This window comes from Danio rerio, chromosome 4 (genome assembly GCF_052040795.2).
Source record: "Danio rerio strain M-AB ecotype USA chromosome 4, GRCz13ab, whole genome shotgun sequence".
Taxonomy (NCBI): domain Eukaryota; kingdom Metazoa; phylum Chordata; class Actinopteri; order Cypriniformes; family Danionidae; genus Danio; species Danio rerio.
The window spans coordinates 20,410,195-20,432,876 of NC_141024.2; the positions used below are offsets into that span (position 1 = coordinate 20,410,195).

General features: G+C 32.9%; 1 protein-coding gene across 24 annotated transcripts in view; it reads right to left on the minus strand.

The window, feature by feature from the left end:
* cacna2d1a (calcium voltage-gated channel auxiliary subunit alpha2delta 1a) overlaps positions 1-22,682 on the minus strand; it is a 135,172-nt gene that overhangs the window by 85,314 nt on the left and 27,176 nt on the right. For 12 of the 24 annotated variants that reach the window (XR_015482085.1, XR_015482083.1, XR_015482084.1 and 9 more), the window contains exons 2-3: positions 3,663-3,744; positions 2,245-2,361 (exon numbers count right to left, since the gene is read on the minus strand). Coding sequence is in view for 15 of the 24 variants with exons in the window: in XM_087247071.1 (XP_087103197.1) it covers positions 2,245-2,361; positions 3,663-3,744 (199 nt within the window). In the remaining 9 variants the exon portion in view is untranslated. Of the gene's footprint in view, positions 1-2,244; positions 2,362-3,662; positions 3,860-22,682 lie in introns of all 24 variants that reach the window. The other 12 variants (XR_015482086.1, XR_015482089.1, XR_015482090.1 and 9 more) reach the window with 2 other exon arrangements.

Genomic DNA, 22,682 nt, shown 5'->3' on the forward strand with positions numbered 1-22,682 from the left:
TGTAAAAGAAAAATGGTAAAACTTAACAATAAGAATCCATTAGTTAATATTAGATCATGTACAGCATTTACAAACATGAACAAATGATGAACAGCAATTTTTTTAATGCACTGGTTTATCTTTGTTAACATTAGTTAATAAAGATACAGTTGTTTGTGGTATTAACTGATGTTAACAAGCACAATTAGAATGTTAATAAAGCTTTAGTAAATGTTGACCAATGATTAATACAGTAAACGCTGTGCAAGTACTGTTTATTCTTACTTAATTTCACTAAATAAATGGGCTATATGCACAACTAGTGTTTTTCAGCCAATAATGAACTTTTGGCCAAAGGTTTAAGGGCCTATTTTCATAAGGTTTCTTTTACAGCATCAATGTTGATGATGAATAATGAATAATAATAATGTAATTCAAATATAATCCGTCAAATAGACTTAAACAACCATTTGGTTGTTAAAGCATAAAAAGAGACAAAAGACCATTTAAACAAAGACATCATCTTAAGCAGCAGGCTAGCATAAAAACTTCTAAAATACTAGGGGAAAATTAATTTCCATACTTTAAAGATATGACGCGGAAAAATATAATTTATTGCAGTGCTTCTTGTTTGGTCTGATACAAATTTTATTTTGTATCTCAGCCAGGCAGTGAAGATCCCTGTTTTTTAAAGAAATCAGATCTTAAACGCAGCATTTTTGTATGAGATTCACAATTCACCGGAAGCCCTGGGAATTGCTGACTAAAATTAAAAGTCTGTGTGCATATCCCTCATTAAATATAAATAAATATTAATAATTAATTTATAAAATAAAATAAAATAAAATAAAATAAAATAAAATAAAATAAAATAAAATAAAATAAAATAAAATAAAATAAAATAAAATAAAATAAAATTCCCAGAGATGGGTTACGGCTGGAATGGCATCTGTTGCATAAAAACGTGCTTGATAAGTTGGCGGTTCATTTCGCTGTGGCGACTCCGGATTAATAAGGTAAAGTAAAATAAAATAAATTTAAAGTGGTAAATCTCAGGAATAAACATATCTCTCTGACGCCGTAATTTTTCAAAAGATCCACTTTAGTACTTATATTTTGCAAAAAAATGTACACTTTAGGTACTATAAAGGGCCTCTTCTTCCTCAGGCATCTCAGGAGGTTTGGAATGAGCCCCCATATCCTCCGCTGGTTCTACACCTGCACTGCGGAGAGCATCCTGTCTGGCTGTATCACCACCTGATATGGAAATAGCACCAGCAGCATCACAAAGGCCTACATAGGATTGTGCGAACTGCTGGACACGTAGTGGGAGGTGAACTTCCCTCCCCTCCAGGACATCTACACCAGGCGATGCATGAGGAAAGCCAAGAGAATTATCAGCGACTCCAGCCACCCAAGCCATAGACTTTTCTCTCTGCTACCCTCAGGCAGACGGTTCCCCAGCATCCGGTCACGCACTAGCCGACAGAAGGAAAGCTTCTTCCCTTAGACTATCAGACTGATGAACACTTAACAAACCTCACACAGACTCTTCCATAACCCTCAATGCACACCATCAATGTGTAGCATGCACTGCACTTTAACCAATCTATACTTGAAACAATACTGCCTATAACTATGTGGACACCTATTCATTGTACATATCGCTGTCAATTTTACATTTTCCTGTTTTTTTTTTTGTTTTTTTTTTTGGAGGAGTATGCTTTTGTATTTTGCACTGTCTGTATTTTGCACTGTCGTTGTATTTGTACTATCTGTATTTTGTACTGTCTGTAGCCAGCACCTAAGCTTTTCACTCATCATAGCACATGTGCTGCTGATGATGTGACAATAAAAGTGATTTGATTTGATAAACATTTAAGGAGCTGATATAGACCGTCTTGAACAAATGTCTAACTCTGAAAAGGTACAGCCTCAATTACAACTTCTGTGTGTATAATATTGTAAATTTTTGTATTTTTGTTTTTACGCAAGAATATATTTCTGTCACAAGACTTCTTTATATTGCTTATGGCTATTATTCTCTAATATAAATGCCATATTTAAGATGATTTCCATAGGTATCAGTTTACTATTCTAGTTTAAGCTAATAATGATCCGAAAACACATTTAAATTTAATAGGTTATTTGTGTTTTCATGCAAAAGTAAAATTATAGAAAGTAGAAAGTATGTCATTCCACACACCTAAAATTGATTCATTCAAATTTTAGCGCTTTGCATTGATACAGTGTCAGAATACTTACTTCTAAAGCTTTGGAGCGATTGGCAAGAAATTCTTCAATTTCATGTGATGCTTTTTCCACCAGTTGTCGAGGATTGTTTTGCCTCACAGTATAATGTCTCTGAAAATTATTGAAAATCTGAGAAAGAAAGAGGAAAAAAAGAGTTTAAAGATTCCAAGGTTGCTTTCTTACATCTGTCTCAAATATCATTACTTACTAGCATATATTGAAAAAACAAGAAGAAAAAAAGATAGAACTCTTGTGGAATCATAGCCTTGACAGACGGTGGTGTGTTTATGAAAATCTTACCCACAAATCTAATTAGTTTAAAATATAAACAGCAGATTTAATATTCAAACTTTTTGCTTGTAATTAATCCTTAACTTCTATGCAAAAAAAAAAAAAAAAAAAAAAGAGCATGTACCTTATATTGTTTTTTAGGCTAAAATAAACAGCTAATTATTGGAAAAGTAATACCCAGTAAAATATGAATACTAAAGACAGACTTAGACTCAGGTTAGAATGGATTAGAAATTACATAATAAAAAATAAAATAAAATGAAATAAGATGACAAGATGCTAATGGTCTAATCCAATTCAATGATCTATGCTAAGCTAAAAGTGCACCTATCAGACCTGGACATCAGCTGAATGGATAAAAAAAAACTTGATACTATTTTCAAAAAGGTGGAGTGTTCCTTTAAAGAGGCCCTATTATGCCCCTTTTTACAAGTTGTAACTTATGTCTCTGATGTCCCTACAGTGTGTACGTAAAGTTTCAGCCCAAAATATTTTTTCTTCTGGAGAAAGTCTTATTTGTTTTATTTCAGCTAGAATAAAAGCAGTTTTAATTTTTTTAAAAGCCATTTTAAGGTCAATATTATTAGCCCCTTTAATCTATTTTTTGCATAGTCTTTGCATTAAGCTTTTAAATGTCACTTTAAGCTGTATAGAAGTGTCTTGAAAAATATCTAGTGAAATATTATTTACTGTCATCAACTGGCAACGATAAAAATATTAAGTTGTTAGAAATGAGTTATTAAAACTATTATGATTAGAAATGTGTTGAAAAATCTTCTATCCATTAAACAAAAAATGGGGGAAAATATAAACAGGGGGGCTGATAATTCTGACTTCGACTGCATTCACTCTATTTAGTACAGCAATCAGAATCGACCATGAAAATGAAGCACATCATAATTATTCACATGAAATAAATGCACCCTTGTTAAGAAAACAAGACTTTTAACCAACATTTTACTAATTATTGTTTGTAAAATAGTCATAATGACACAGAAAACAAAGATTTTTTTAGACAAAAGTGTTGAATCAGACCATGCCAAACTGTTGCCAAAACATATTCAGCGATGCATACTGTATTACTGAGTGCATACTGTACAGTTGATTTTACATAGTACAAAACAGTTGTGCGGTCTTACTTTTTTGAGCTCTTTTATACCGCTCTCAGAATCGATCAACTGCACGAGATCTTCCTGCATCTTTTCTGCCCATTTCCGGGTCCTGCAAACATGAAGGGCAAATCACATGATCAGTGTTGAACAACAGTCAAAAGCTTTCATTGATGATTTCTTTCATTGTTCACTAAAGGGATAGTTCACCTAAAAATTTAATTATACTCATTATTTACTCACCCTCAAGTGGTTTCATACCTTTATGATTTTTTTTAAAGAATATATTTTGATGAAACCTGTAACCATTGGCATCCGCAGCAGAGAAAACAACAATGGAAGTCAATGGCTGCCTACAAGCTTTCAGTATTTTTCAAAACATTTTCTTTTGTGTTCAACAAAAATGTGAAACCAGTAATGGGTGAGTAAATGATGAAATAACATTTTTTGGGGGGGTGGGCTATACCTTCAATTGTTTTTTAAAAAATGAAAAGAAACAACCTCTGAACAGTCCTGCTAATCAACATTACTCTAAGTGATAACAATAAAAACACAGTGAAATCATCCAATTAAAATAGACAATTTCTAGCTAAATCATCATTTCAATGGATGTCTCAACTATATGTGGATTCTCTTAGATATGTCAGTATGTCACAATAAGGAAAAATGACAACAATTATCATCTGTTCTCATTGTGTCTGGTAACGTTTCACAAAGCATCAAATTTAAGAATGCAGGTGAGTGGAAAAAAGTCAAAACAAGAAAAATAGAAAAGAAACCATTTACAAAACAAGTTTCATATCACATCAATTTGAACATGGCTATTTTTATTGAAAGTACATAGCAAGGACATTGTCCAGTAAACATTTAATCTACTCATGTTCCAGTACAACCTAAATGTACTGTTACTCATGTGCGGACGTTCCAAGATAAATGTACAAGTACTCATCAACTAATGTTCTGGAACTATTCCTCTTTTCCACAGACATTTTTTTTCCCCAGACAAAACAAATGTACCAATACTTACTTGATGTTTCAGTACTCTTAGGTTTATGTTACACAGCTAATGTACAGTACCACTTATATTATTGTACTACTGTAGCCATTCAATCATTCATTCTCTTTTCAACTCAGTCCCTTTATTCGTCGCCACAGCGGAATGAGCCGCCAACTTATCCAGCACATGCTTTACGCAGCGGATGCCCTACCAGCTGCGACCCATTTCTGGGAATTCACACATACACTACAGATAATTTAGCTTACCCAATTCACCTGTACCGCATGTCTTTGGACTTGTGGGGGACACCGGCGCACCCGAAGGAAACCCACACCAACACAGGGAAAACCATCAAACTTCACACAGAAATGCCACCTGACCCAGTTGAGGCTCGAACCAGTGACCTACTTGCACGAGTACTCACTCGCTCACTTTTCAAGATGAATAGTCAATTATTTATTAATATTATAACTTTATATTACTGCCTATCCAATGCATATTTAGCCTTCAATAATAAAACAACTTCCAATTGTTCTTAAATATTGTGCTCGATCAGCTCACATAATTTAAAATGTATCATAAACATATTTTGACATTTTAAATGTAACCAATGTGATGAAATCCTTCCGTGGTAAACTTCTGTTCCACATAAAAAACTAATGTACCACATAATTATGTATTTACAGTATGTTACAATACTATTCCTCCACACTAGTATGTTTATGTTGAACACAAAAGAAGATATTTTGAAATATGTTGGAAACCTGTTACCATTGACTTCCATAGTATTTGTTTTTTTATGTACAGTGTGTCAATGGTTCAAAGTTTCCAGCATTTTTCAAAATATCTATTTTTGTGTTCAACATAACAAAACAAAACTTTTCCTTTAAATACACATTAAATCAAAACTAACCATATGATTTGTTAGCCCACATTGCATTTTTGTGGTGAAAAATTCATCTGCGCATGTCATTAAGAAAAAAAAAAATTGGTTGTGTAAAATTAAAATCTGAAAATGTTCTTCCTGTTTGTTTTCAGTTAAATGATCAGAATACGTCTGTCTGAGGTATTGGGCGTGGTTTACATACCAGGGCAGGAAATTAACTTTCTTACTTGGTAGCACCGGTCCTCCCAACCAGAAAAAATTTAGGAGCACCAGAAATAATTTTGGAGCATCCACCAAAAATGAATGTATATATATATATATATATTTGACAAGTTGTATATTAAGGGATCTATTGTATTTGAAAACAACATCAATTGGGACTAACAAAACCCAGAAACAACTATCTAACTAATGCTGTGATGACTTAATATTTGTGCAATAATTCCTAAATGAATGTTGAATAATTATAAAATATTAATGATGACGATGATGACAATAATACTATAATAATGAATTATATTTCTCATCATCATGCTGCCTTGAATGTGCTTTAATGTAAGCTATCTGCTACCTCCTACTGTTACTTTATGAAAAATAAATTGATGGTTTGCATCAAACACAAATGAAGCATTGTAGTAAGAAATATTTATTTTGTACTATTGTTTTTTTATATGCATGTCAATTTAATAAATAATATTTCTGCTACAAAACAAAGAAAATAATATAATAAATCATTCAATTCAATGCTGAAAGCTGCAAAGCAGTCATCAGTAATTAAATAGAAAAATAATATACACCCAGAGACTGTAAAATATACACCTCAAGAAAGAACGGACAAAAGAAAGGAATAAAAGTCTCACTTTTTAAAGTTTTGGTTTCGGTTCATGTTGTTTTAATGCTCAGCCTTGTTATGCGCTGAATTACATTTTTCTGTGTTTGCGGAAAAGCATGCCGGCCCAATATATGAGGGGGCAGAGCAGGATTCTCCTGATGACCACCGGCGCAATACTGTTCTTTGTTATAACCCGCATCAGTTTTAACTCAGTAAAGGCAAGCTTCTTTGGCGATGGTGTTTTAGCGGACATTACTGAGTTTAAAAAGAAACGTATGAAAAAGTTACAAATTGCCGTGAGATTATGTTGGCTGAACACGCAGTGCATGAAACGCATAGAGAGTCAGTGGACTTTTCACTCTTCAGCCGTTTGCATTCCACCGCGGTCACAAAAGCTCCCTCCCTGTCATCTGACAGCGGAAAGTCTTGAGTGATTGACAGCTAATATGAACCAATATAGCGGCAGGGAAGACCGATTTTACAACATTTTTAGAAAAAAAAATAAACAGGTCGCGCTACAACTATTATATGCAGTCGCACGAATACTCCCAATATATATTATGAGGTCGCATAGCTAAAATTTCGGGCGCATTTGCGACCAAAATGGTTGCAATTTCGAGCCCTGCATACTTAACCACGCCCCTCCAACCGACAGAAATGGTGAACAGGAGGTGTTTATTAGGTTGTAATGACTCCACAAACACTTTCCCGATCTTTCTGAATGAAATGCCTACTTTATATCCAATCAGCACGCAGTATGTAAAACAAGCCACACCCACTGTTTTCTCATGTAAAATTCCATTTCTCTAGGAACTTCAAAAAACAGTCACTGCTTTCAGTTTGTGCTGACTTTAAACTGGTTTGAAACAAGTCAAGGGTGAGTAAATTATAGCAGAATTCTCATTTTTGGGTGAACTATCCATTTAACATGTACAGATGACAGGGTCTTCGTACAGTTTCAATGATTGTACATTTTCAACCGCACCCACAGTCTCAGATTAGCCCACTGCTGACCAGCCACCTGCTGTTTTAAACACTCAACACAAATCTAAAACGGTTGAGTCGACAGCATGCATGAAGCCACCATCTAAGGGCACCATAGACTTAAAGAAACAGAGTCAGAAAAAAGAGGTGATAAGGTGCAAGAATTCAAATCAAAGCCTTTTTCTGTCACCAACACTATGAATCTCTTCGCTGTGACACAAAGTCGTGGCAGGAAAGCATGTTAGATGCATGCAAGATGACCTGCAGCATAAAATTGACAAAACCAAAGGCCACAGTAAACTCCCTTTTTGCTGGAGGGTGATGGATTTGGATGGTTCTTGTGGGAATGTTTTGCTATTTAAAAAAACAGTGTAAGCTGAGACGAGGAACCACGAGTGGAGTGCAGTATATTTAGCAACGAGGCCTCGGCTTTAGGCAAGACTGATATGAGTGTATTTACAGTAGGCCTGATGTTACTTCTTATAATTTTAAAAACAGACTTATGCTAATTTGAAGACACATGGTTTGTATATATATCTTATTTAAAATTGTATTTATTTGTATTAAACAGTAACAGCTGCCAATTATTGTGCAGCATATAAGGAAACTCATTCAATAACAGAAAAAAACATTAATGTTTGTTTTTGCATAACAAACTGACATTTTTTAGTTATGATGACTTTATTACAAAATAATGTGGATTCTTCTTGAAGTGAATCCATCTTGAATGCTTTCAATCATGCATTTAGATCTATAAGATCAACCCTTACATTAAAAATATTGAATACAATTTCTATCTATCTATCTATCTATCTATCTATCTATCTATCTATCTATCTATCTATCTATCTATCTATCTATCTATCTATCTATCTATCTGTCTGTCTGTCTGTCTGTCTGTCTGTCTGTCTGTCTGTCTGTCTGTCTGTCTGTCTGTCTGTCTGTCCGTCTATCCGTCTGTCCGTCTATCTGTCTGTCTGTCTGTCTGTCTGTCTGTCTGTCTGTCTGTCCGTCTGTCTGTCTACCATCTGTTTTTATCATCTGTAATTATAAATATTAGAAATAATAAATGCATCATTATTTATTACTCTATTATTATTATTATTTTATAATTATTTATTCATTTATTAATTATAAATCATTTAAATAACAATTAAAACAAAATTATTATTTACATATTATTTAAATGTCAAAATAACCCATGAAAAATTATTAAACAAATAAAACAATAAATAATTGACAAGCAAAACAGACATATAATATTTATTAGTCTTTAATAATTTTTTGAAAACACAAAAATTATATGAATTAAATAATCAAAAATGTATAATTAAATGAAAATCATTGGACTATGAATAATAAATAATAAACATGACCTGAGATAATAATTTGCAGCAATACATTGACCCATAATGTCTTAATAAATAAAAATATATCTTTTTAAATTGTAGTAAAATGTAAGAAAATTAATGCAAAAAAGAATGAAGTTGACAACTTGACATTTAAATATATGTAAGTACCAGCTAAATGTACTTACAAATATCTGTAAGCACACTTTACAACAATGTGTTTATATAAATATATACAACAACAAAAATAACAACAACAGCAATAACTCAAACCCAAACAAGTCTCACTCCAGATCAATTCCCTCTCTCGACTCCTTCTGCTGAGATGAATCATTGAATCTAATCACTGTTATGGATCACAGGTGCCAGAATGTGGCTCATTCAACAAGCCATGAAGACTGGAAAAGCCTGCCAGCCGCTTTTAGTTTAGCTGATGAAACTCAATTAAAACTCTCTTTATAAGATTACAACAGCAGCATGATCATGACCGACACAGCAGTCATAAAAACAAGAGAGCATACATGCTATCTATAGCACTAGGGCTTGGGGGGGAAATGGATGTGGTGAAATAAGAGGGACGGAAACTTGGAGCAGTGGATGGAAAACTGAGATAAGATCCTTCTGGAGAGGGAAGATGGGGGAAGGGGCGACTCAGAGCATTTAAAAGGCTATTTCCGAGCTTGATTGTGCTTATGGGGTGCACTGTAAGAGGTTTTCATCCTTTGTTCAAAAATTGAGTTCACCTAAATATAGTCTGTTGATTTTCTGGTTCTGTGAAGCCCCTCCCTCAAAAACATGCAGTAGGCTCCGATTGGTTTTCTGCCCCAGTGTGTTCTGATTGGTTAACTGCCTAGTGTAAGTTCATGAAAATGCCACGCCTAGGGGTGTGGTTTATGCAAATATAGGATTAGTCATGTCACAAACACAGAAAAAAGTTTACTGTAGTCACTATCCCTAGTGTTTGTTTTAGGCATTTATATATATATATATATATATATATATATATATATATATATATATATATATATATATATATATATATATATATAAATAAATAAACTGATACACATTATACACAAACTAAAATAACATTGAAAAAATCAGGTTGACTAATAGGGCTAAACATGACCAGTTTCTATGATCTAAACTTAGCAGGAGCTTGATTTACTTTAGTAGGGGAAAGAGATAAAAAGTGACATTGCTTAAACAGATCACCCTAAAGTTACATTTGCTGTTAATTATTTAATTTAATTTAATTTAATTTAATTTAATTTAATTTAATTTAATTTAATTTAATTTAATTAAACTGAACTGAACTGAACTGAACTGAACTGAACTTAACTTAACTTAACTTAATTTAATTTAATTAAATTAAGTTAAATTAAATTAAATTTAATGAAATTTAATTTAATTTAATTATTAATGTTAATATTAACAGACATTTTGGGTATCAAAAGGTACAACTTTGTAGTTTTAAGGAACTAAATTGTATCTTTAGGGTATTAATATGAACTATTTAGGAACACTGTAAAAAAAAATAAAAAATCTGTATAGCTGCTGTGGTTTGATGGACAGACAAAAGCAAAGCTGGTGGTGAGAAAATCTTAAACACCTCATCCACAAACAGATAAACAGACTAATAGAAGGTGCTCAGTGTCATGGACACAACTACTGAACACCATCATGGTAACACGCGTCACACTAAAGTAATGCAACATTATTTATCAATATCAGATGTAACTCTAAATGATAAAACTCTAATGTGCATAACTGATGAGAAAAAAAGAAGCATAGTGTAGTAAAAAATATCATGCAGGGAATTCTGGAAAAGTCAATTTACAGTTTTACAAGAAATCTTTCTGATAAACAGGTTCTTACTGTAGCATTTTTACAGTTTTTTACCATGAAAATATTTTTTTTTACAGTTTACAAAAGTATATCTTAAAAATAAATCTATTGCCCAAATGACAGCGTTTATACTTTTTATATTGTGTGTTAATAAACAATTAGTGTTCTAAATATCCCTGACAATGTAAAGAAGAAATGTATGAAAGTCACTATATTTTGAGGAAGGTATGCGCTGTAAAAACTGTTTATTATATAAATTAAATTGTATATTCACAATTTTTTCAATGTATTTACAGTTATGAATTGCATTAAGGGGTCTTTATCTCTGCTCTGTTGACTTTTGATGTTGAAAAATTCTAATTCAGCTCTGTAGTTTAACAAAGTGACTTCTATTGACTTTTTAGTAGCTTAAACCAATATATAAAAGGAATAATAATATAGAATCAAATTAGTAAAATAACAGAAAATGTACAGTCAGTTTATTTTGTACCGTTATTTACTAAACCAACCTAATTTTAATAAAAATCTAATTTTTCATCATTCATTCATTTTTTTTCCAGCTTAGTCCCTTTATTAATCCGGGGTCGCCACAGGGGAATGAACCGCCAACTTATCCAGCATGTTTTTAAGCAGTGGATGCCCTTCCAGCTGCAACCCATCTCTAGGACACATCCATACAGGTCTTTGGACTGTAGGGGAAACCGGAGCATCCAGAGAAAACCCACGCGAACGCAAGGAGAACATGCAAACTCCACACAGAAACGCCAACTAACCCAGCCGAGGCTCGAACCAGCGACCTTCTTGCTGTGAGGCGACTACTGCGCCACTGTGTCACCAAAATCCCTTTTTAACTTTTCAAAATAAAAGTTGTCTGGAGGTCATTTCAAGTCCCATTACTCAATTAAAAAGCATATACAAATATGTAAAAAAAAAAAAAAGCATAAACAAATACGTAAAACTGGTATTTTACAAGTGTGCCTGAAAAATATTGAATCAATTTTACTGGAAACAATTCACATAAATATTAGAACAAAAAAATATAAGTGTCTGCAATCCCCAACATACATACAGCAGATGTTCATCAATGAATATTTCAACTGTACCACACTAAAACACAAGCTCTCTCTTGCCCTCTTTCTCTATTTTAACTTCACTCCCTGAGGACAACAGGCCTGTTTCTATGTTCAGAGCCACATTAGACCTACATGTCCCCGATAGTTAAGAAATACATGGCTTTATCTGACCATGGCTTAAATATCTAGAACACAAAATGGTGACAATACTGTAAAAAAAAGCGTTTACAGGTCTGAACTTTAAAGAAGCCTGCAAGTTTAAACCGTCCACCATTTTAGAGTCTGTAAAAAGAGTTTGTTAAATCAAATCCAGGAAAGAGTTTTATACCACAATGTCATTGCTTCATCAGCTGTCTGAAAACATGTGGGCTGTTTAAATCTGAAACCAAATGGATTTTTAATGCACCTGTCAAGACAAACTACAGTCACAGATCAGAGGTCAGAGCAACAGGTGCAGTTAAATGCACTCGTTTTTATAATACTCATTTAACATTATCAGCCGGGACAAAAACAAAGACATTTACTGATTAAACATGATCATACTGAGAACAAACAGTGTGGAAAGTAAACTTCCTTTGAGATAAGACACATTGGACACGACATGCAGACTGTACTGTTTTCATACAATAATTCAGAGCTGAACGAATAGCCAGTGATGCACTCTTTTCTTCTAGGGTTATCAGAGTTATTATTGTTAACTAAGACTGCAACTGCAAAGCTTAGTTTCTCATTTATCAGAAGTCGCCACAGCACAATGAACTGCCAACTATTCCAGTATTTGTTTTACACGGCAGATTATATATATATATATCTTTGATTTGTTAATACAAATTTTTCCCAGAGATGGGTTGTGGCCGGAAGGGCATCCGCTGCATACAAACTTGCTGGATAAGTTGGCGGTTCATTCCGCTGTGGCGACCCCGGATTTATAAAGGGACTAAGCTGACAAGAAAAAGCAAAACTATTAGCCCTCCTGTGAATGTATTTATGTATGTATTTCCAAATTGCTGTTAAATAATGAAATGTTTTATTTTCAACGAATTTTAAAACTTAATAGTTTTAATAACTCATTTCTAATAACTAATTTATGTTGTCTTTGCCATGATGACAGTATTTAAAATTTTACTAGTTATTTTCGAAGGCACTAGCATTTAGCTTATAATGCAATCTAAAGGCTATAAGCTAACATGGCAAGAAATTGCAAAACAAGGGTTTGTTATAAACAAACAAATAATAATAAAGGAGCAAATAATATTGAGCTAAGAAATAATAAATAAAAAATACAAAAAATAAATAAATAAACAATTATTTTATATGTTCACTTTCTTTTGAAGGAAAAAAAAAAACAGGAAATAATGAGGATTTGTCCTTGCTTTGTTAAACATCACTTATTTTAAATATTTTTGAAAGTAAAAGAAAAAATAAATCATAGTTGACTTAATAATATTTTCTTAAACTGTATACGTAATAGTTTAAATCATTTATTTATACTATTTGTAGAATAAAAAAAGAGTTTGAAAGACAATGTTACAAATAAAAACTGATCTTTCAGGATTTTCAATATTTTTTTGGTATCTTAACATTACTATTATTAACATCACAAAATGTAGTCTTTTGTCTTTGTACAACAAGACCACAAACACCACAGATGCACAAAACAACACAAACTGCAGGCAACACAGCTGACAGCATGCAATAGGTGTGTACGCTATGAAAGAGCCTAAAACTGAGCTTTCGCACATCAGTATTTTATATATAAATCTACACACTGCGCAAACACCTTCAAAACACAGATATTTGTTCACTCAATCTCTGTTTCTTCAGCAAACCATTTAAATGAGCAGTCATTTAGTCATCGTTTCTTAATTAATAACAAAATAATGTTACCAATATTATGATGATTATTTTCAAATTCTGAAATACAAAAAAATATATATTAAACAGTCACTTACTATTAAGTTAAATATTAAAATATTGTGAATAATATAATAATTAAAAATTATTCACCAGAAATACATTTATTTATTTGTTATACAAATACTATGTGCATTTAAATGTATATATTTATTTTTTTGCAAAAATAGACATATAAATAACAACATTTTATTTGTTTGCTTGTTTGTTTATTTATGTACAGTTTATTGTTTATTATGTTGAGTTAGTATTTAAGTACACCACAAAGCAATAGGATGTGATTTAATTGTTCCTCTGGGGAAAATGTAGTATCAAACATGACGGAAGCGAGCAGAAATAAACAAGCCTGCTGCGTCTCTGTCACTTCATCTGCTTAGCGCTTTCTCTTCCTCGGTCTCGTGTCTGACAGGATCTGTCCTGCTCGCTCTGACGGTGACGTTTGGAAATGAAAAACAATGTGGATGATTGTGTAGCGCTCTGCTTTTTACTCAAATTATGCAGGACAAGGATCAGAACACACTTTATGCTTTACTCATGAGTAAATTATGAAAATGTGCACTTTGAAAAAAATATTTAGAGTTTAGTTTTATTCTGATATAATCTATACATAGTGAATAGCGACATAAATAGACATCAATAGAAATAAATATTGACATAAATATTAAATAAGTGTAATTACTATCATAATTTCTGTAATAATAAAACCAGAATAATAACATAATAATGTTCTGTGACTGTAGGTAGTCATGAATTCAAATTTACATAATTACATACATAACTGATCAGATTAATATTATAAATTTCTGCTTGTGGAAATTAATATTGAAAGCAGATTGTTTTGTTGTTTATTTGTAATGTGCTTTGTGTTTATGCATTTATTTATTATGTCTGGGAGTAAATAGACCAACTAAATATTACCATTTGTTTTTTAAAGGGGCAAAAAGTAAGTAAGTAGTATCCCTTGTGTGTGTATATGTGTGTGAACAGGACTGCTGAAGTTCTGCTCGTCACTCAGGATGGGGTATATGCTAATAAGGCAGATCAGTTATGGGCGGGGCTTCCATACTGTTACACACAGTTAAAATATGCGCATGTGTTCAAAGAAACTATTTATTATTTATGGAGATTTTAAAAAAGGAGTGGGTGGATTCTGTCCATTATAGCCAGGTTGTTTACACACATTGTAAACCCACATCTGTGTTCAAACACCTTATAAAAGTGAATTTTGCATAACAGGTCCCCTTTAATGTCTAGTAACCTAGTATGTGTTGTATTTGCATGCTCTGTTAACTGGCGATGACACACAAGATTAAAAAACACACTAGAGAATGCTAAGTAGGGGCGCTGTGACCCACCTGCAACCCAAATTCTGCTGGTTTGCTATATTCAGAACAGTTCCGTCAACTTGTGCCCGCTGTGCCAAACGGGGATGCACTAGTGTCAGACAAAGTCGCAGTGACATTGTGAACGACCAGGGATGTTCTCCTAATACAGACTGCTGTATTATTAGAAACTGTTGAAACCGAGCCAGCCTGCGTAGACATGCTGTCAGGCACTCGTTTCATGCATAGAGTGTTATGTGAGCAGTTAAAGTAGAATTTCAAGACAAATTAAAAAATAATAATAATAATAATAAATTAATTAATAAATAAATAATAATAAAATAAAATAAAATAAAATAAAATAAAATAAAATAAAATAAAACAAAATTAAATTAAATTAAATTAAATTAAATTAAATTAAATTAAATTAAATTAAATTAAATTAAATTAAATTAAATTAAATTAAATTAAATTAAATTAAATTAAATTAAATTAAATTAAAAATACAATGAAATGACTGTGTTTGTATGTATGAATATGTATAAATATTTTCCTTAATCATTACTAAAGTCTATTTTGCCCACAACATTTAAGCCATTATCAGAGGAGTTTTTCCATGATGCACTCAAGGCTACTTGAGAACATGAAGGAAAACTTGTGTTTTCCTTGCCATGAACATGAATAAATCACATTAAAAATGCATTACCATCAAAGTATTTCTTGTCTGATTTACTACTGTGAAGCAAATGCTCTGACACACAGAGTGACTCAGCTTTCACAAAATTTCACAGCTAGAAGGTCACTGGTTTGCTTCTCAGCTGAACCAAGAGGTCTTTCGCTATCAAGTTCATATGATCCGTGTGCGTAAACAGGTAACATCTACACAATTTGCTGCATGAAAAGTATCCGCAAGTAAAACATATGTGTTGACTCCTGACAAGGTAAATAAGCCGAAGGAAAGTAAATGAGAGTACCCAATAAAAAAAAGAGAAACAAAAAAACACTATGCACACCAGATGAGAAGTGTAGAAAATTTAAAATTGCTAACCTAATCCTCTTACAAGCAAAAAAAAATAAATCCATCATAAAGCAAACAGAAACAGTAAGGGTAAATGCTATAATTATATCTCACTATCTACTGTATGAAACACAGACTATTTAATCCACAAAAAGACAAATATAGAACTAAAAAATGTCTATACACGAGTGATCATAATGATATTAGTCATACATAATGAATAATGAAATGAAAAATTACAGTCATGCAATTTTCTGCATGAGACCCAATTTGCACTTAGTATGCTGTACCTTGCAACAAACGTGTCTTCACACCACTGACAAGATTTTCCATCATTTATGTCACAACACGTCCCTGCCATCTACAAGTCCCCCCAGCTATTAGTGTTTTACCGCAGGTGCTATTATATTATGAGAGAATACAAAATCTCCCATCCCAAATAAGTACAGCAGAAGAAATGAGCTGACACAACCATCAGATATTCTGGAGCATATAAATCCCCATTTATACAATGCAACATTACTGAACTGCTGATGAACTCGGTCTATTTGATTCATCTTTGGTTATCATTCTGAATCAGATCAAGATGATAATTCGAACCCCATTTGTTTGGAATGGTTATGTATTTTTTAATCAAACATACCCAAATTTTGTTTTAAGTTCTTTTAAGCAAAGTACTATTGACATATTGTATGTTCAGAAATTCGTTCATTAATTTTCCTTCGGCTTGGTCTCTTTCTCAGAGGTCACCACAGTGAAATGAACCGCTAACTATTCCAGCATATGTTTTACACAGCAGATGCCCTTCCAGCCACAGCCCAGTACTGGGAAACACCCATACACTCTCATTTAAACACACACACTCATAAACTTCAGCCAATTTAGTTCATCCAATTCAACCGTTGACGCTCTTGCTGTGAGGTGACCGAGTCAACCACTGAGCCCCTGTGCCACCCTGTGCAGAAATTAATACATCAAAATGTGCTAAAACAGCCTGATCTCACAAGAAAACATAACATTTTCATGTATAGTCAGAAATGTAGCTCATTTATATGAATTAGTTTTCATTACTACAATAACATATGCTTTTTTAATAGGAGGTGTGCCCCCAAACTTCACCCCTAAACCCAAGCATCATTGGGGGATAAGCAAATCCTTCGAAAATGTACAAATGAGATTGTAAAAAATCAGTTAGTAATGACATTTTATTGGCAAAAACTGCCTGAAAATACTTCTTTTACAAAAGGTGAACGCAGCAAACTACCAGTAGCCAGTACATTTCTGCAAATTTCATTTTTGGGTATACCCCAAGCACCTCTGGTTCATAATGACAATCAAAGTTTATAAAGACAAAGCTGATTTATATTCACAGATGAATAAAAGCATAACACATAGTATCTGTTTGTCATGTAAAATGATTATGTTTGTGCGGATGATGCTAAATCCACTATTAGATAAACAGATTTTCAACTAATGTTCTGAAAACAAATGCCTTTGGAACAACAGAGAGAGCAGGAAATGTCCTATTTAGACTATGGTTGGCGTGTCTACCATTTGCTAGAGTTAAGATTGGCCTATGTGCCTTATCTAAAGAAGCAAACTGGACAAAATGCATGAAACCACACTGTTTTGATGTCTCCGCCTGTCTTGTTGAGCTCTTCAAATCTGCATCTATCTCCTCCGGCACTGAGCTTCCCTCAGGTGCTGATTTTAGAAAATTCTGATTAAAGCTGATTCGTGTCAGAATGCATTGCAAAATGTGAGGCCCAAATCTGAATATGCTCTTTGTGCATCCAGCGAGAGTGAGTCCATCAAAGAGAGTGTAGGGTTTCTTTACACATTAGTAATCTCCTCTGGCAAGAGAGCCTGTCTCCACAAATATATCTCGCCTCTTTTCTGTCCTCCTTTCTCCCCTGCCTTCACTCACGCTCAGGACATCTGTCTGTCTCACTAACACACAGCTCTAATAGCATGACGTCAAGACGCATGTGGAGAGCATCTTAAGTTCACGAATGTAACGTAAAGCCTAAAATGTCAATTCTGTCATCATTTACTCAGCTTCAATAACGTAATAATCGGTTTGGGCTTTTATCTTCTTTTAAACACAAAGTAAGATATTCTGAACAATGTTTAAAACCAGAAATCATTTATTTTCATTAGGATTTACCATAAAAAAAAGGATTGATTGAAACGCCAAGATACATATATAACTCAAAAAATACAATATACAATGACTGATAACAATACTATTTTTGTCATAAATTGTGAGCATAAACTATGCCAGAACACATTTACTAAATAAATGTATTAATGTGCATCAAAAAATGTGATTTTGCCTCAGCAGACGATAAGGTTGGATAACTAGACTAACTTGTTAAGGTGTTCAAACACCTTATAAAAGTAAGTGAATCTCCCACCATTTCAAATGCTGCTTGATACTTCGTTAAACACCTCAACAAAAGTCCATCCTCAAAATTATTATTTTGTATAGTTATCTAGAATCGCCTTGTTGCTTGTGTACAACAGGACACTTATAGTGTATGATTATCGTAATGATTTAATGCCTTGTGACTAAAGAGCGCTAATGTGAGTGTGCACCAATGCCCAAAATGGTGTCTTTTTTTACTTGGTTTGATGCACCACATTGATAACTGGTCGACCAATGAGATTGGTGCTTTTGTTCGCATGCCTTGAGCTGCTGAAGTTACTTGGTGGCACTCATGCACAAAAAAGTCTACCCAAGCACATGGAAGTTGCAGATCAAATTGATGAAGACTTTAGGTTCGCTTAATTGTCTTTCATGGCTTGCAACTTATACACGCAAAACTTTTAAGCAGATGTTTGTGTGCTGTAGTGGAGGACACTAAACACAAATGGATAAGCTTTCTGTATGTGATAAACACAAAAAAGGTAAAAGTGTCTACTTCTGTGCAACAATCAAGCATCAGAATGGTAAAGTTGCGCATAGATATTTTTGTGTTTCATTGAGCATCATCTAATATCAGGGAGTGACTCATCACCAATGAAAATCATTTGGGCATGAATATTGAAAAAGCATCTCAAAAAACACTGGCAATAAACACACAATGTATGCCCTGGTAGGCATTGGACGATAACCGCTTTCAAAGTATACCCCAGTTTTAAAAAGTCGAAGCTTTAAAATTCTGGTGGAAGGTTTTTTTATGTTTTTTTTTTTTTAGGACAACAGTATCACCAGTAGAAAATGTATCCAAGATGCTGCTATAACTTGTAATAAAATCTGTGTTTTGGAACCTAATAAAGACAGCAGAAGTCAATGATTCTTTTGAGTTATTCAGCTTAATATGCTCTAAAATATATTTTAAGTTTCTCAAAATCCAATATTTTGTGTTCGAAGGGAAAAAAGTTTTTTTTTACTCAGACATTTAAAAAAACATTTTGTAGAGCAGTAATCAATATCGTAAAATGGTGATATTTTAATTCAATGGTATCAAACCATCAGAATCTTATACTGGCACAAGCCTACGCCCTGGTACTGTATGTGTTTTATCATGGTGTGAGGCTTTACACAACCATTTTCACCAACATTAGTCCTCTACCTTCAAACAAAGATAACATGACCGGGTTTGTTATTGCTTGTGCCAAAAACAGAGCTAAAGTGGTTTCTCCGATTGCAGAAACCGTACTTTTTTTATTTATACTGTTTTATTGCAGAGATTTCCTGTAAGTACCGATTATGATTACTATTATTATTATTATTATTATTATTATTATGATTATAAGTAGTAATAACTATTATGATTACATTATTATTATTCTATTGAACACATATAACTGAATTTCTTTTTATATATAAAAATGTTAAACGCAATATTTCAACTTTGTGTATACTGTAAAGTAAAAAAGCAAATGGCTAGAGGTTTCCAACATTCTTCAATTCCTTCAACAAATCAGACACATTGACAAAATAAGACCTCAGGCCTAAACAGTAACCAATGCAGCACACACTGACATGCTTTTATTCTTCATTCAGTAACCCACAATATCAACCTCACAGACAGAAAATGCTTCAGGGTACATTTAATGACCATTTCGTCTCATCTGTTTCCTCTTTTTTGCGAGCTATATTTGAAATACTCTATAAACGATTTAGCTAAATTTACATGCACATCTTTCACTTACTATTCATTTTGGATGATCCGCAACTGCTAAATCAGAGTAATAAACTGTAAAATTGGCCTTGAGGGGGAAAAATTGTCAAATGAATATTAAATGAATATAACCCTGGTAAAACCAAGGACGAAAATCAACTCACTGTGGGTAATAAACATAGTAATATACTTTCACTTTTTATAGAGAGATTACGGGAGAAATACAGGTAATTACTTAAACAGGATGATAGCGGCATATAATGGTGAAATAGAGGAGAATCCTGGCATAAACAGGTCAGTTGACAGGTATGGTAATAAACATGAACCAAACTATACTTTAGTGCTACAATTTGTTCCAATGGAAGTGATGTACGATTTTTTTAGCTGTCATGTTTGAGTCTCAGTTTAAAAGATTAAAAAAATAATCTGTTAAAATAATTGTTTCCTATATTAATAATTTTAAACCTCATTCTTGTAAAGGCAAAGTGACCAATTGTCATCAGCCATCCCTTTTGTCTTTACATTTTTATAAAGAAAATACTTTCCTTACTCTCCTCAATCAGTCATCATGCTATTCTCAGACATGTGAAGTTCAAAACAACATGAGTTTAAAATAAACATTAAAGTTCATCTTTAATTTCACTTTTAATTAATTTAATAAATTCTTTAATTTATGTTAAAAAAAAAAAACATTACTGACCCCAAACTGGAGCACCCCCACATACACATATAGCACTGATTTGTGCTGAGCTGCAGAACATCTGATATTTGCTTACACTGGTAAGCTGCAGAACATCAACGAACTATCTTTAAAGCCAGAAGCTCTCACAAAAAGCCTGAAGAAAGAAACCACTGATCAGTTATTCAGAGTGTAATGCATTGACTCATCAGCACATGAGGAAGGATTCGGGGATATGATCCCACATACAAGTTTCCATAAACGTTCTTTAACACATGCGCTGTTCCTTCATCCTCCACCTGTAGATTCCAGCGCTGTAAATGCATAAAAACACAAGGAGTGCAAAGCACATGTGTTTCCTCTGCAGTGCAGAAAGAGCTCAGCATTCAAGCAGCTGGAAGCAATTCACAATTTCCAGCCAGCTTGTTGAGGAAATCAGAGAACACACACACAAAAAAAGAAAAATCCATCAGCTTTCAGTTGTATGTTCATTTTTAGGAATTAGACAATCTGTTTAAGATATGAAACCACAGGTAAGGAGGGTAAAAAAAATTAACTAATAGTTACCACCATTTTTTTACTGACATAGAGTCAGAGGATATTTTTAACACTCCATACTTACTATAAATACTATAAATGTACAAAATACTATAAACAGCCTGAAAAAAATGTATAAATATCTATGTTAATGATTTTTTTGTAAGTTCTGCTGGAGTGATGTACTGATACAGCTAAGAGCAGGAGAAAAAACTGCTTTAAATGTTTAAAGTATGATAAAAGAAACACTACACATAAGACTGCTGAAATAATGCTTCATGAAAATTTAAAATCTTTAGAAAAAAATGTGGGTTTGCCTGCAATGTCTCACCTTACAACACGAAGCATTATAATAGCTTGTATCAACATATTTGGAACTACTGGAACCCTGCAATTACGAGAGTCAAATGACCCACAAAATGAGACTCAGCATATTTATATGTGGGCTTGGGAACAGGAAGGCTGCCACTGTGCGGGGTTACTTGAGCTGTCCTCTGGGGCCAAATTTGTCCAAAGCTGTGTAAATCTGTCAAAACTTTCTTTGGAGAGATAAGAGGGCATCCTCAATTAGAAATTATCATTTAAAAATAAAACAACTTTATATGCGTCATCTATTAAAAATGAAAATAAAAAACTAAAACAAAAAATGAATTAGTTAAATACTAAGGTATAGTGTACACGCTTATATAATTATAAGAAAAATGAATGAATCAATCAATAAATAATAATAAAAAAACAATCAAATAAAAAATGTATAAATAAAGAATCGTTTCTATATATCAAACAACATATTCTTGATAATATATTATGGTAATTTACATTTTTTACCGCAAGTTAAAGTTTTTAGGGGTCCATGATTGGATGGTTGGTTGGCGAATTGGTTGGTTGGAACGTGATTGAATGAATCAATGAATAAATGAATCAGTGACTGACTCAATGAATATAAAATAGAAATGTATACAAAATATTAATGTTAATGTTTAGATTAGATGAATTGTTCCAACATAATTTTATATATAATTATCATTTAGACTTATTTATTCATTAGTTTTCCTTCGGCTTAGTTCCTGAGGTATCAGAGGTCGCCACAGAGGAATAAACTGCCATCATTTAGACGAATTATTATTTAATAAAATTAAATAATGTTAATAAAATATATTGAAATTTCCCATTAAGATCCAGACAGCAATAGAGCAATACATACTGTACATATTACACACATACATACTGTACATGCATGCATACATAAACTGACAGCAGTTGTGCAAACAAACAAGCAACTCTAATATAAACAAATTTTTTTTTTGAAAAACACAATAATAAAAATGTACAAGTATGTTTTTGTGTGAAAAGGGAATATTAACGATTGATATGCAACATAAACAAGAGTATTAATTGTAGAAAAACACGGAGTGTACTGCCATTCAGTCTGTGTCTGACTGAGCTTTAACTCTGCCTGAGTATCAGAGTGACAGAAATAA